Raw genomic sequence first — 15498 nt, forward strand, 5'->3', positions numbered from 1 at the left:
GTGAAGTTCATATATTTTCAATAAAACCTTTCTGCCGTATAAAAGGCTTAATATATAATTAAGTTTGAAATTAGTTACATTATTGAACATCTTCACAGACCCTATTTGTGACAAACATGGCAAAACAATCTCGCGCTGTTCAGTGAGTTCAGTATAGGCAAGGCAACACATAAACCAAAGAATCAGCTACGGTCTCCATCCATGAGACTTTGGAGAGCAGTTCTCGTTTTTTTTTTTTTCTTTTTTTCCCCCTCTGTCCTCCGCAGTCTCCCCGCGGTCTCCGCCCCCCTAGTCTGCCTGACTGGGAACACCCAGAGCGGGATCCCCGGCGTTCCTGGCATCCATCCCAAACACACCACAGCCGGGCAAAACAACGTCCTAACGCGTATTTCATTGAGAAAGGCGGCGTATTGCAGATACCATATTTGACTGCAATGTTACACCTGCCGCAGGATGTTGTCTCTAGATCTGGAAACTGATACTACTGCGGAGGACACAGCGCCAAGCACCCCCAATGGTGGCGCGGAGACACCGGCCAGTCTCGATGTGCTGGAAGAGGTATGAGATGAGGCTTATGACTGCCATCAGTACTATATACATAGTCATGGAGGAGAGGGATTTCTGCATTATATTCCTATGACTGTAATTGTCTTACTGTTCTTCCAGTAAAAGGTTGGTCACAGTATGTCTGAGATTGAAAATGTTTTATCTTAAATTCACTTATAAAAGAAACTGTTAAAAGTGATACCTTTAAAATGTCTCTGCCTCCAATTGATGCATAAACTTCATAGTGCACAAGTTATCGATAATCATATAGCCCATAATAAAACTAAGTTCTTTGTAAGAGATTACCTAGTACTGCAGATCTTGAGTAATAAACCCATAGGATGCCATACTTATCCGATTTAGGCTGTATGGTAGGAGAATGTTTGAGGACCTCGTTTAATTTTTTTGGTGGTAGCCTATATAAAAATCAGTGCAGCTGCTTGATTCCATAATGACAATTAATATGACATGACTTCACATTCACAGGGACAAGCGTAGATTTAAATTGGGAAGTGCATTTGTATTTTACATCAGGTGTAGCTATATGCATCACATGTCATAAATGTCTAAATGTGTATATCATATTCACTGCACCCAGCTTCACTTTATATTCAGATTTGTGCATTGATTAACACCTCTGAAGTACACTGCTGTAAATAATTATGGAACTGCCATTGAGGAAAAGATGCATGTTAGCTTGAGAATCACCCTCACCTAGGGAGTTGGAGCAGTTTTTGAGCACATCTGTTTAATATGACCTTTAATATGTAGGATAACACACTAAAAAGTCTGGTACTGATGCTGAGTCCAACCTGTATCTCTGGGCACATACTGCTTTGTGAAGCAGTCTGGCATGGCCTGCCAGTTCTGTAAATGTCCCTCAGCTTTCACACAAATCCTGCTTGCTGAAACTCAGAACTGTGATTTGCTTTTTTTTCTCTTTGAAAAATTACATTTGAACTAGTATGTTGGTTTGACTTGGCACTTTCAGGATGTAATTCTTTATCTAAAGCAGTCAACATTATTGTATTATTATTATTGTATTATTAAATGTGTTGATAATACTTCATATATTTGCATAATTATGCTGTTAATGTACACATACAGCTTAATCATTACATTTAATTTAATCATGTTTAATTTCTTTAATTTAATGGTAAAGGTATGTTTATTGTTTTTTAATGTACATTTTGATGAAATCTAGATGCTTTTCAATTTCCTAGGGATCACCAGATGAGCAGTTGCTTCAAATTAAACTTAATTTCTTTAGATGGTACCACAGTAAACCGACAAACAAAATCAGTGCTCCCACATTCGGTGTTCCTGAAGTCATTATCAAGTTTCAGCTGTAATCTGCTTATGCATCTTAGATCATAACCATATTATGTCCAAAGTTTCACTTATCCCAGGGCAGTGAGGATAAGAGCAGTTTTTCTAGAGTATGCTTTTGAATGGCTGACTGTTGGCTCTGTCACAGTATTCTCTTTCATGTGGGATTTCCATTATTGATGTTGCACCTCGCTCTTCCCTCTTTAAAAGCCTTTCAGCCCTTATAAATATCAGAAGCAGTGGTATTAGCTGCTGAAATGTACATACACTTACTGGACAACCCCATACATTCTCAACTCATACAGATATTGAGCATGAAACATAAACTTCTCAGATTTTTTTATCAGTTCATTGAATTAAAAGTAGACTAGTATTTTGAATTCAGTAAACTGGCAGCAAAAGCTTTCATTTATCATCATACTTTGTATTCAGTATAGCTCACCTTTTCCCTTTGAGTGAGATTCAAATTCATAATTAGGAGCAAGTGAACTTTCCCATTTCTGTGCAATGTGTGCATTACTAAAGAAGTGTATCAAGTTTAGAGTTAGCACAGAAAAGCATGAGCCACTCTCCTGCAGGTTTAAAAAAAAAATCAATTTGATAGATTTTGTCTGGCATTGATTGAAGACTCAAGACAAGGTGGCAATGACATCCACCATGTTTTGCTTTTGTTTCAACTGACCATTGCTTGGATACACAGGGCCCTATAATTGTCATGATGCGGAAAATTTAAATGACCTGCAAAATGGTCAAATGTTTAACCAGTTTAATACAGGTCAGTTGTCTAAAGCAAGTGAGTGCTTGTTTAAGGCTTAATAGACATAATCTGGAGACTTTGTGCCAGGATGTAAGTAATTAAGTCTGAACTGAGGGATGGCTACAAATCCTCAGTCTTGTCAGGCCCCACTTTCTCACCTAGATCTATATCCCTCTAGTCATGTTAAGGGTTTACTCTTAGTGCGTTGTCTGCACTTTATTTAAATTAGACTCAAATTAAACCATTTTATTTTTTATATTAACCATTTTATTTAAAGCTGCTGTCCGTAAAGTTTTTTTGTGTTCAAGATTTACAAAAATTATGTAATGAGAATGTACAACATGAATCCATTTTCCAAACCGTGTTTTTGTCTTACTGGGAATCATTATGGTACACTTATAATACGTGTTTATATTGGGACTATTTCAGACCAGTCTGGTAGGAACCGCTGCGGAGGAGCACAGTCCCTGCGTGACTCGCCATAGACATAAACAGAGAGAAGTAGCTCCGGCTGCAATGTTCTTCCACAAGACACATGCAGTTCTGTTTATTAACCGCTAGAGCGCAAAAAGTTACGGACTGCAGCTTTAAGAGGCTCTGGACATCAGTGTTATTTTATTATTTATATATTATTATAGTATTTATCTTTTCAAAGCTTTTATTTTTATATTTTCAGTTTTTATTTTTGATTAAGTTTAACAAATTTTCTGCTTTTGACATTGTTATTATTATGTTTTAATTATTTCTATTTGGCTTACATTTTTTTATTTCAGTTTTGGTAATTTTAGAACTTAAACTTAATTATTTCACTTTTAATTTTTGTTTAAGTTTTAGGTTTTCAAAATGTATATTTTATTTCAACCGAAAACCGAAGTTCTCTTTCAAACAATCGTTCGGTATCTCACTATGGGAAACGGCTCAGGCGTGATAAACTAAGCACCAATTACATCACATCTGTCCGAAGGACGGACCAATGACAGCTCATGACAAGGAGCCCACCCCTTACTATTTATACAGCTGTGATCCCCAAAACGGCATTCTTGTTCTCTTCCTCGTGAAGACTTTCCTTCAGCCCCTAGGTTGCGCTGCTTCAGTTCACAAACCTGCCATCGTGGCCGTTTTAGACCACAATCTTGAGCTTCATGTCAGCGTAACTACATCGTCACTGCAGCTGCAGATGCGCAAATTATTCTGGAAGCGTTTGTACAGTGTCACATCAGCAACTTCGGTACCAAGCATCACATTGTTTTAAATTTCGGTACCGACTTGATACCGAAGTCGGTACTTTTCACAACACTACATGGGGAGGTGTACAACATTCGCGTGTAAATGATAAACAACAAACACAACCAAGAAAATAGCTATGATCATGTAATTTCAGTCAAGCCAAAATACGTTGTTTACAAGACAGCAAACTGCGTATAAAAAAAACGCACACTCTAGTGCTAGAACATATATACCTGTCTGTGTAAGCCTAATAAACTAAAAGAAAGTTTATGTATCATATTTTCAGTATGTTCACTTTAGTTTTTTATAATACTTTTAAATTAAAAACAAGTTTAAATGGGTAAATACTTTTGATTATTACTTTTCTTTTCTGACATACTCAGTTCTTGTTAAAACACAAGAATTTTCTGCAAAAAATCAGTGAATTTTGAGCACTTTTTGTGTGAAATCAGATTTATTTTGTCCATCAAAAGTATTCTTTCACTTAAATTGAGCTCCTGCTTGACGCTGACATGACGCTCCTGCTCTCGGTGTGAATGCACTCATTGGTTAACACACACGCCGAAAAAGTAAGCGCTGCTCACGCAGTGTAAAGCGGCCATCAGGGTTGATGTTGCCGAATGCAGTGCAGTTCAATCTGTTGTGGATTCTCTGCTCATTACTGAGCCTCTCGATATCGCTTTCATTAGCAGTGTTTCCTATCCTAGCGAACGCGTTAAGGCGAGCTAAGTTTACTGGATAGTTTGACTCACCATGTCGGTGTCCAAGGTCGCTGCTGAGAAAGGGAAAGATGGCCCTCTGTGCTCATGTCCGGCGGCATGTGGATTCATGATCTTGGGCAGGGATCCGCATCCGATGTGTATTGCATGCATGGGTGTCAAGCATACTCAGGCCGTGCATTATTGTATAATGCCGGCCAGGAAGAAGTGTCTTTCCGTGTCTCTCTACTATCTCTCCTTCGGCTAAGGGGGCCCAACCCTCTCCCCCACAGGATCTTTCTTCGTGGGGGTATATTATGGATTCGGGGGTACCCTGAGTTTACACCACTTTTCGACCAGAAGCTGCTCGCAGAAGGAGATGAGGAGGAGGATGAGGAGATGTTAGCTCGCCTCCTCCGGTATTAGCCGGATGATGACGAGGATGATGCTATCCTGTCTGCAGCCCAAACGTCCAGGCCCTTGAGCGTGCAAAGTGATGACTTAGTGCTGGCGGTGGTGGATTGTGACCTAATGGAGGTTTGTAAGCGACTAAGCTTGGCATCGCTTGACCTGTAACTCTTGGGGATCCGAGAGTTAAACAGGATATGTACGAAGAGAAAAGGCTCCCTTCTCGCCTTCCCCCGGCAAAACAACTGCTTCCTGCTTTGCCAGCTTGTGTAGTAGAGATGAAGCGATCGTGGGATAAACACTTCTCTCATCGCATACTCGTCTGGGGCTACTCGTCGCTCAATGTGAGTGAGATGGAGGAGCTTGGGCTCTCTAACTCTCCCAAGGTCAAACAGTCAGTGGCTCATCTGCCAGTCCCTCCCTCCCTGGGAAAATTGAACTCTTCATGGACACTCATTCTCAACCCTTCCATGGATTCAAGTGGGTTGTTGCAGCGATGAGACCTTCAGAAAAAAGAAGGCGAGGCATTTGACATCTCTCTGCTGCGTAAAAGAGCACCGCATGCTCCTGTTCCCCCCACATCCTATTCCTCCAACGTAGAACAGGAGGTTTTTGAATGCGTCCAGGACGGCAAAACCCCAGAGTGCAGAGCAGGTGGCTGCTTCGAATGCTAAACCATGGGGAAAGCAATTTCTGCATGGGAGGGACAGACAGCACATAAGGTTTTCTCTGATGTCCTCTCCCGAGTCCACTACGTTTGTTCCCCCACCCACAAAAAAGCAGGGGATGTGGAGTTTGGGCGAGAAAATGGCTTTAAATTGTGTTCAGACCAGTTCGGCTTCCCCTCAACACGTGTTCCGTGGACTGCTGACAGCAATACCACAAGTTCAAGTGCAGAAACCTCTGCCACCAAAAGAAGGTAGTCTGATGGGTACAAGCACAAGTTTTCAAGAGTATTGTCACAAAGCACTTCAGCCCCTGTGTTCAAAGCAAATAAAAAAAACTTGTAAAGGAATTATTCCTTTTCAATGCGCTGTGAGTGATATACTTTGCATTTGCAAAGCTTAATTAAAAATGGGAGGGCATTTTCTACTATTAAAGTTTACCTGGCTGTGGTTTCGGCTTGCCACATTGGCTTTGAAGGAGTTTTGGTGGGACGGCATCCTCTTATATGCCATTCATGAAGGGAGTGATGTGTTTAGGACCAGTGTCAGAGCAACTTGTCCATGGTTCTGAATGCTTTAACTCGTGCCACATTTGAACCTCTGGAGATTGTTCATATTAAGCTCCTATCTCTGAAAACGGTCTTACTACTTGCTTTAGTCTCAGCTAAGTGAGTGGGTGAATTACATGCCTTGTCAGTTCATCAAGAATGTCTGAATTTTAGATCGGATGACAGCAAGGTTACTCTGCTGCCTAACCTGACTTTTGTTCCTTAAGTCAGTGATTCAGCTTATAACTGCTCTGCTTTGGAGTTGCGTGCCTTTTACCCACCTCCTTTTTCTTCGAAGGAGGAGCAGAAATTGCACTCTTCTGGGCTTCCCCTCATAAACGTATCATATTTACCGTCTTTATGTCACTGCACCTACTATAGCTCATGCAGTTCTTAAAGTTGGCTCTTTAGAAAATTGAAAGGTTGTCTTTCTTTCTTGCCAGATCTGTTCGGCGACTTCAGAAAGCATGTGTTACGGGAGTTGGCTATATAATTTCCATAATGAGATACCGAGCGATTGGTTGAAAGAGAACTTTAGGTTACTCGTGTAACACTGGTTCTCTGAGAACAGAGTGAGGTATATCACCAAGCTTCCCTACTCGTATAACAGGGGGGAAGAGCGTGCTTAGAATGCCGTTTTGGGGATCACAGCTGTATATATAGGGAGGTCCATCCTTTGGACAGATGTGGTGTAATTGGTGCTTCCATAGTCTATGATGCCTGAGGCATTTCCAATAGTGAGATACCTCGCTCTGTTCTAAAAGAACTGGGTTACACAAGTAACCTAACGTTTTAAATGTGTAGTAAGCGATTTCTGAGAAATGCCGTTGGAATTGGATCGGACCAAGCACCAAAACACACTTGTAGCCAATTAGAAGTAAGGGGTGTATACACTCATTAGAGGGAAAGTGCCTGTGTTCAATAGTTTGTGAAATTTGGGGCAGAGCTATCAAGATGGGGTGTGTTCCTTTTGGTAAGAGGAGTGTTTGTTTCGGTGTTTTCAAATATCAACAGCGTTTCTCAGAAATCACTTACTGCACCTTTAATAGTTTTAGTTTTAATTACATCACTGGTGTGAGCAAAATAGATCCTTTCATACAATTAGATGTGACGGTATCAAATTTTCAAGCTTTTATCACAGTATATGATATAATCACAATATTGAAATAAGTTGCAAAAAAAGTGTTGTCAAACTATAACAGGTTTAATATTTTTTTTTCATTGTCAGTTTGTTAACTGATTAATTAACTAATGTTAACTAATTGAGTCTTATAGTAAAGTGTTACCGAACAAAAATAATAAATAATCAAAAAAAATTCAATCAATATCTAGGGCATGTTGTAGTCCAGATTAAAATGTAAAAATGTTTAGGTTTAAAAATAAATAGCCATGTCTTTAAGTATGATGATATTGTATTACCGTGTACCGGCACATGTCTACAAACTACATAATTTGTTTCATATAAGTGACACTAAATTTCTAATGGTTTGTTTATTCATTACCTCTTTTTTTCTTGTTCACAGCATTCACAGCAAGTCTGTGTGCCTTACAATATGGTGATTACTCTTTGTCTTTCTCATTATTCCTTGTAGCAATGGCCAATAAAGCAGTCCCTGAGTGCCTCTATGTGCCGTGAGACGCACTGGCGTTGCCTTCTCCTTTCCCTGCTCATGTATAGCTGCCTGGGTGCCGTGGCCTGGTGTCAGCTCACCCAGGTCACCAAACTGAGCTTCGATTCCTCCAGTACTTCCCTCACAGCCTCAATGAACTCTCTTAGAGGAGGTCGCTCCATGATATACCACGACAGCCCTTGCTCTGACGGTTATGTGTACATCCCCTTGGCCTTCCTACTCATGCTCTACGCCGTTTACCTTATGGAGTGCTGGCACTGTCGGGCCCGCAGCGAGTTGCAGTGCAAGGCCAACATTGAAAGCGTGTACGAAAGGGTTCTGCGTATGCGTCAAGCCCGACCGTGCGTCTGGTGGAAAGCCATCAGTTACCATTTTGTACGTAGGACTCGACAAGTAACGCGCTACAGGAATGGAGACGCCTACACGACCACACAGGTTTATCACGAGCGTGTTAACACACACCTGGCAGAGGGGGAATTCGACTACAGCCACTGCGGAATGAGAGACGTCTCGCGAAACTTGCGTGGACTGGAGGGTCACGCAGCGACACGATTGCATTTCTCCAAGTGCTTCAGCTTCGCAGGAGCGGGACCTGAAAATGCATACCTCAACCAGCGAGCCAGGTTCTTCTCGGAAATCGAGGGATTGGACGACTACATGGAAGCCCGCGAAGGCATGCTGCTGAAGAACATCGACTTTAAAGAGCACCTCATCGCTTATGTGGATCCCGACCAACTGCCGTGGTACACCTCACGGGTCACCTTCTGGATGGCAGCTCTCCTCATGCTCTCCTGGCCACTGCGAGTGCTGATCGAGTACCGGACGGCGTTTGTGCACTACCAAGTCGAGAAACTCTTTGGACTAGAGTATAGCAACAACAGCCCGTCTCCAGATGCGGACGAGACCGTCAGGAACACTCACTATGGCCTTCCGAGAGCGGAAACGGTGGACAGCACAGAGTTGGAATGGCACATTCGTTCAAATCGCCAGCTTATACCCAGCTACTCGGAAGCCATGCTGTTGAACCTGGGGGCTTCGGGGTCAAACCACAGAGACAGCATTTCCTCCAACCGCTTACTGTTGGACAGCTGCTCAGCTCAGAGCTACGGGACGTTGGTGCAGAACTGTGAGCACTGCGACCAACATGAAGGTGGCCAAAGACGGCAAACGATCAGCTCTAGCTGTTCCTCCATCTTCTCTCGCCACACCTTCCACTCCCGTTTGTCCCTGGACACCTCACACTTCTCGTTGTGCCGCATGTATGGCTCCAGGCGCACTATGGGACTGTGGAGAAGCCGCAGTAGTACACTTACAGAGCGCTGTTGTCCTGATGAGCAGTGCTGCAGATCTTACACCAGTCAGCTTGCCCTTAATGACAGCCCTCCGAATTACCAAGACGCTCGCTTCTTCCCAGTCCTCATTGTACATCGGCCTGAGGGCTGTGGGGACTCCTCTGAGGTGAGGAGGTATTATGTTCGCAGAGGCTCCTGTTGTGTGGAGACTTCGGTTTAAAGTGGCTTGAAGTGGTCAAGCTCAGTGGTAGAAAAGGTTTGTTAAATGTTATTATTTGCACTACGCAGAAAGTGGACTTGATGGCTATTTCGTTCTGAGGAATTGCTATTCTTATGAAATGTATCTTGCTCTAACAGCGAACACATGCAAAATTAGAAATGTGGCTTATTCAGTGCATTACTGAAGACTTCTCTGTTTACATTTTGATTTGAATGAAAGGGCTGGATTGGACAGCTCTTGACACTATTTATTACCGGTTAGCTTACAAATATGTCAGCTTTAATAAATCTATTTAAAATAATAAACATGTTACATTTATATATTTACCTTTTTTATTAATAATAAAAATGTTTTGATATTTTAGCATTAATCCATGGATCATTTCAAATCATATCAAAAGATAAGCATTGCTATAGGATTATTAAAGACTACAAATATTTACTTGTCAAATAAAAGAAAGTGTAATATCCCTAAATCCTAAAAAGATTTTAATAGATGCTTCAAAATGAAAGAAATGAGTCAGGTTGTAACCTTTAATGTTATCTTTTTGTATATTTTCTTTCCTTTTATCATTATTAGTTACATTTAGTTGTTGTTGTTGTTTTATTTTGTTAATGCTGATCCATTGAATGAATATGTTGGCATCAAAGAATTGTCTGCGATGTCCGGTTTAAATAAGCTAAGGTTGCATGGCAATTTGCTCACATTGTTTCAAAGAAGCAGGTGATCTATTATGTATGCAGCTTGTTGGAAATTCTCTCCCTGACAAGGTTCCCAGAAACAGCAATATGGTCATTCACACCTTGGTATATCAATGTGTATGTCGCTGTAACAGAAGACATCACATACAAAATACACAGACTCATCAAATGAGCTTAATGAGAAAGACTCATCATATCTAGCAATTCCCCTTTAAAGTCAATGCAATGGCCTGACCTGTATGTTTGAAGTATGGTTGTGAGAAAGACAAGAAATGCTGTTGAAATGGCAGTGACTGTTAAAAAAAATAGTGCAGAATAAAATTGCGCCAGTGCTAAAACATGCTACAGATGTCTCCCAAAACGTCTTTTATTCATTGATTTGTTCATTCTTTTCATGTGTAGATGTGGTCATGATTGCTTTTGTTTCCTCTGTTGTGTAGTCAGCATTGTCTCTATTGAGTAAAGCTATTGTGACTGAATCCTCCTGTCAGGATTCATCCTGGATTCAGCCCAGGTGCTGCATGGAATTATGGTCTGATCTTGGCCCATAACTCACGTACCAAAGTCAAAACAACTGTACACCAGAAACAGGCCAAACTCACTCACTTTTCTTGAATGCCCAGACTATGACTGTGCTAGAATCACTCGCAAATGTACACAACAAATTTCACCATCTTGTAAAATAGATGAATTTTGGGGCTGCTCTCCCTTGGTCAACCCAAAAGTGTTATTTTTATTTTTAATTTGTTTTCATTTTTAAGTAATTATTTGTATGTAATGTCGAAAGCGCAAAATGTTTCTTGTCACATTTACACATCATATGAATCATGTAATATATTCTCAATTCACATTTTCAAATGATATTCCTGTCAGTTGTTTCACATTTATATCGAGAAACATATTATTAAATAGTACATTAGCTACTTATATCTTACCATGCTCTCTTCCACCATTAAAACGAAATAATCGCATTGGAATTTGCACTCGTTTTCTTTGAACAGGTCCTTTGTTCTATGATTCGATTGATCATCTCTTAATCACTGGAGAAGTCCTGCATACGTCAACAGAGAAATTTAATTTCATTAAAAAAAAATTTGCCCCTGATTTACTCACCCTCAAGTCATCCTAGGTGTATATGACATTCTTCTTTCAGTCAAATACAATCAGAGTTATATAAAAAAAAAGTTTGCTTCCAAGCTTTAAAATTGCAGTGTATGGTTGTTTCTTTTTTGAAGTCCATAAAAGTGCATCTATCCATCATAAAAGTGCTCCACGTGGCTCTGGGGGATTAATAAAGGGCCTTCTGAAGCGAAGCCATGCGTTTGTGTGAAAAAAATATCCATATTTAAAACTTTGCAAACTGTAATCTCTAACTTCTGCTAACTGTTGTATGCACGTTCACGAGAGACTGACGTTCAAGCGTAGTTAGAGATTACGGTTTGTAAAGTTTTAAATATGGATATTTTTCTTACACAAATGCATCGTTTCGCGGAAGAATGCCATATAGGCCTACACCTAGGATGACTTGAGGGTGAGTAAATCATGGGCTAATTTTCATTTTTGGGCAAACTATCCTTTTAACAAATAGGTCCAGTCTTAAAGAGTCTCTGAGCTATAGCCTGACAAGCCAGACCCACATCAAGATGTTGGGTCTGGGAACTCACCATTGACAGGGCTCAATCCAAGGGGCGGGATAAACGGTTGTCTTTCAAATTCCCTCTGCACGCAATAGGATAGTGCTACAACCAACCAGAGCAACGAAGAAGGTGAAGCGGAGCTAGTTGATAGATTAAACTTTCACGGTCGACAAAACTCCGAACACATCTTCCTTTCTTAAGAATGACTTCAGTGCCGTTCTTTGTTCTTTTCTCAAAGAAAAGCTTAACTCCAAGTCTTACAGAGTCGCGGCCAAAGCCGATTCGAAAGACCGCTGTTCGCCAGCTTCTTTGTTTACAAGTAGCACGCGGAACCGCGGCAACTCTGCCGTCATTATGTTAAGCCCGCCCACCGACTCTATACACGATTTGATTGGCCTGACCAGAGTTTAGTTTTTCCAGCTCGCAAGCCAACGGAGAGTTGCTAAACTAACCTGGCTGCAAATTAGATTTGCTGCCGCTACGGTGCATCTAGATTTCTAGGCTATCTCTGAGCCGCACCAAACGAGACTCTGCGAATCCGTCCGTTCAGTTCTTCATTTGAGTCAATCTTGCTCACAAGGAGTGAGGGGGGTAAAAAATTACTTATGACACAATTACAATGATATAATAAAAAACACTAACAACATGTAGCATTATACAATGTTTTCTTGGGTAAAAAAAAGGACTTATCTCGGTTTACAATTCACTGCGATATATGTTACTGGAATGAATCAGACATGATGCAGAATTCGTACATTTTTTATGTTGTTTATTTATTTTTATTAAAGTAATTCCAAAATACAAGAATTTGTATACACACCATCCACCATCTACAATGAGAATCAGCTGTGGCTGGTCCAATTGTATTTATAGCATTTAATTTTAAGATTTAAAATGTATTTCATTCAAATATTACTGTAGGAATGTAGCAAATTGCTGTCTTATTCAGTTTTGTATTATGTTATTGTTTTGAACATAAGTTTAACAGTTTTGAAAACAGCATGTAAGCATGTGCAAATTGGCCTCTACAAAGAGTTTTGGCAGTTGTTGAGTCTGAGTGAGAAAAGAATTCATGAAATTTGATTTTTGAAATGTAGTCATTGAATATGGTAATGATAATTGATCCTCAGTTTAGCCCACGTAGACTTCTGATGTGCTCACTGTGTGAAGAGTTTTGCAAAAGTGACCTTAGTATTGAGAAATGTGTCCAAGCGTCTGTAAAAAAAACTGTAAATGATGCGTTATAACCAATTTTTTTTACAGTCTAAGGTTATAACATAAAAATACCGTAGCATGTCGCCATCTACTGGCTTCTAAAGGCCCCAAATATGAATCAGTAAATGAATCTTTTTGGTGAACGGATTCAAAATGTTTTACTCACTGCACTGGGAAGAATCATCTCACCATCCATCCCTAACATAGATAGGAACCATCTTGGAATTGTCAGCTTGTCATCGCTCACAGTAAGAATCAATGATGTCACAACATTGGGCAGCATCTGGTTGTGAAACAGAAGAAATTGGGATAACCTTTCACAGGTGAGAATGTGTTGGTTTGTTTTTATATGTATTAAGTCAAAATTACAGGTTTTTACTATGGTAATTTTTTATATTTTTACTTTTATTATGGTAACTTTATAATGTTTTGTTGGTTGATGCCTTCGTCTTTTTGTATTGTGTTTAGCACAATTCTCTGCAATGAAGTGATGTCATACCTGCACGCGTCCCATAGAAACATCCGCCAACGAGGCTTCTATGTATGTATTTCTATGACCCATTCACGTTAAGGAGCGCATCCGCTCTGCAGCGAAAACAAGCACCTCGTTGCTATGCCAACATTTAAGCGCTCCAACTGCAAGAGCTGTGGTAACTTTACCTTTGTCAGCGACCTGCTTTTCTTGTTTTAAAAGTATTCTATCCTCTTTGCAAGTCGAAACGTTTGATATAAACTGCTTTTAAAAATACATGTTATAAAATGTCCAGTGTGATCTCTGTGCTGTGATTCCAGTGGAGACGTGATTTGTGGAGTGTGGCGGTAGGTGGCTTTACATAGTAACCATAGTGGCTAACGTTACTGTTTTTTTATCTGTATTATTTTCTTTTCTTTATTCATTGGGTTGATTGTTTGTAGTAATGTTTTACAACAGACTCCAGATTTCTTTTACAGTTTTTGCCTATTGCTTGAACACTATAGACACAAGCTCAGACCAAAGTTACAAAACTCGAAGCTTTTGTTACTATAACGTACCTTAAACACAGTGTAACCATACCTTAAACAAAAGTGCTGCTCTGCACTTCGGTTGCAATTCTGCAACACACTTGCTCCTGCACACTACACACTATTTCATACATAAGACACTTTGTTCATAAATGAAATCTCATGGGTACCATTGGGAAAACACATCTATTCAAAATACAAAAATCACTTTGGGTGATTGAAAACACTTACTTACAAAACTGATCACCAATCAGCCAACCACAAATAAGCCTCAGTTGAGCCATTTTGAGAACTTTGCAAGCATGGAGGCAGGGAGAGCAAGAGGTAGAGGAAGAGGAAGAGAGAGAGGAGTAGGACATGGTCGAAGAGGCTATGCACGGAATAATATTTCAGACGATATTAGAGCAACGTTGGTGGATCATGTGATAAATCATGGCCTGACAATGAGGGAAGCTGGGTAGAGAGTCCACCCACATCTAAGCCGGTTCACAGTTGCATCCATCATAAGGACATTCAGACTGGAAAGCAGGTATGTCTTCAACTCTCCACTCCAGACTGTATCTACAGTATTTACAGTACTGTACCGTATCACATTACTGTATTGCAAGTTGGCTAGTGCTCCTTTTGTAACAAAAAATGGTAGATTTGCGGAACATACAGTACAGTACATAGCACTGTACCATTGAGATTTTGCAGTACTGTGTACAGTATACAGTACTGTAAAGAACCAAACCAATAACAATTTGTGGTTGCATTTTTCTACAGAAGGACTAGAAGACCTTCTGGGGGTGGTCGGCAACGCCTGTTCACCCAAGAGCAGGAACTTGCCATTGTGGAAATGGTCAGAGCAAACAATGCAATCCGTCTCCACCAGCTACAGGAACAAATACTTGCAGATGGGCAAGTATTCATTAACATCAATCGAACAGGCATTACCACGATCAGGCGTGTCTTGGTAAAGCACAAAATCACATTGAAGCAATTGTAAAAGGTCCCATTTGAGAGGAACTGTATCATGGTCAAAAGACTTCGACAAGAATATGTACAGGTAAGTGTTGCAGTCCTTTACATTTACAATACCGTATTAGCTGAATATGTACCATTGTATCAGTACCACATAGATACATGCAGAGAGGGACACGGGTACCTGTGTGTTTGTGTGTTGGGGTGGGTGTGTGTGGGGGGGTTCTGTATGTGAAGTTGTGTGTTTTGAGTAATGCCAGCCATCCATGCTATGCATTTTTTGTTGCAAAAATTCTTGGACATGGATGGAGCTGCACAGCCTCATGAATTGATTTACATTGATGAGGCTGGTTTCAACCTCAGCAAAAGTAGACGACGGGGTCGTAATATAATTGGCCAAAGTGCAATTGTGCACGTCCCGGGGCAGCGTGGGGGAAACATTACAATGTGTGCCGCCATAAGCCTTCGAGGGCTACACATACTCACGTTTCTCGATGCACTTCATGATGCAGTTACACAGGACAGATCAGAGCAGCCCAGGTTTGTTGTTGTCTGGGATAATGCTAGTTTCCACCAGGCTGCTATGGTCCGGGACTGGTTCACCAACCATAATCAATTTGAAGTTGTATACTTGCCCCCTTACTCGCCATTTCTAAACC

At 40.6% G+C, this 15498-nt stretch overlaps 2 protein-coding genes across 2 annotated transcripts in view; one reads left to right on the plus strand and one right to left on the minus strand.

Moving 5' to 3' along the window:
* Positions 1 to 13757, minus strand: part of rpap1 (RNA polymerase II associated protein 1) — a 45217-nt gene extending 31460 nt beyond the window's left edge. Inside the window, exon 1 of the mRNA XM_079833302.1 lies at positions 13041 to 13757. Coding sequence (XP_079689428.1) covers positions 13041 to 13157 — 117 coding nt within the window. The 5' untranslated portion in view covers positions 13158 to 13757. The remainder of the gene's footprint in view (positions 1 to 13040) is intronic.
* Positions 454 to 9321, plus strand: LOC307136350 (transmembrane protein 151B; the record flags this gene model as incomplete). The annotated part of the gene is made up of 2 exons (XM_079833304.1): positions 454 to 558; positions 7771 to 9321. The coding sequence occupies 2 exons, from the start codon at positions 454 to 456 to the stop codon at positions 9319 to 9321; spliced, it is 1656 nt and encodes a 551-aa protein (XP_079689430.1).
* Positions 13758 to 15498: the final 1741 nt, after the last annotated feature.

This window comes from Gobio gobio (assembly GCF_949357685.1).
Source record: "Gobio gobio genome assembly, chromosome: 13".
Lineage (NCBI taxonomy): Eukaryota > Metazoa > Chordata > Actinopteri > Cypriniformes > Gobionidae > Gobio > Gobio gobio.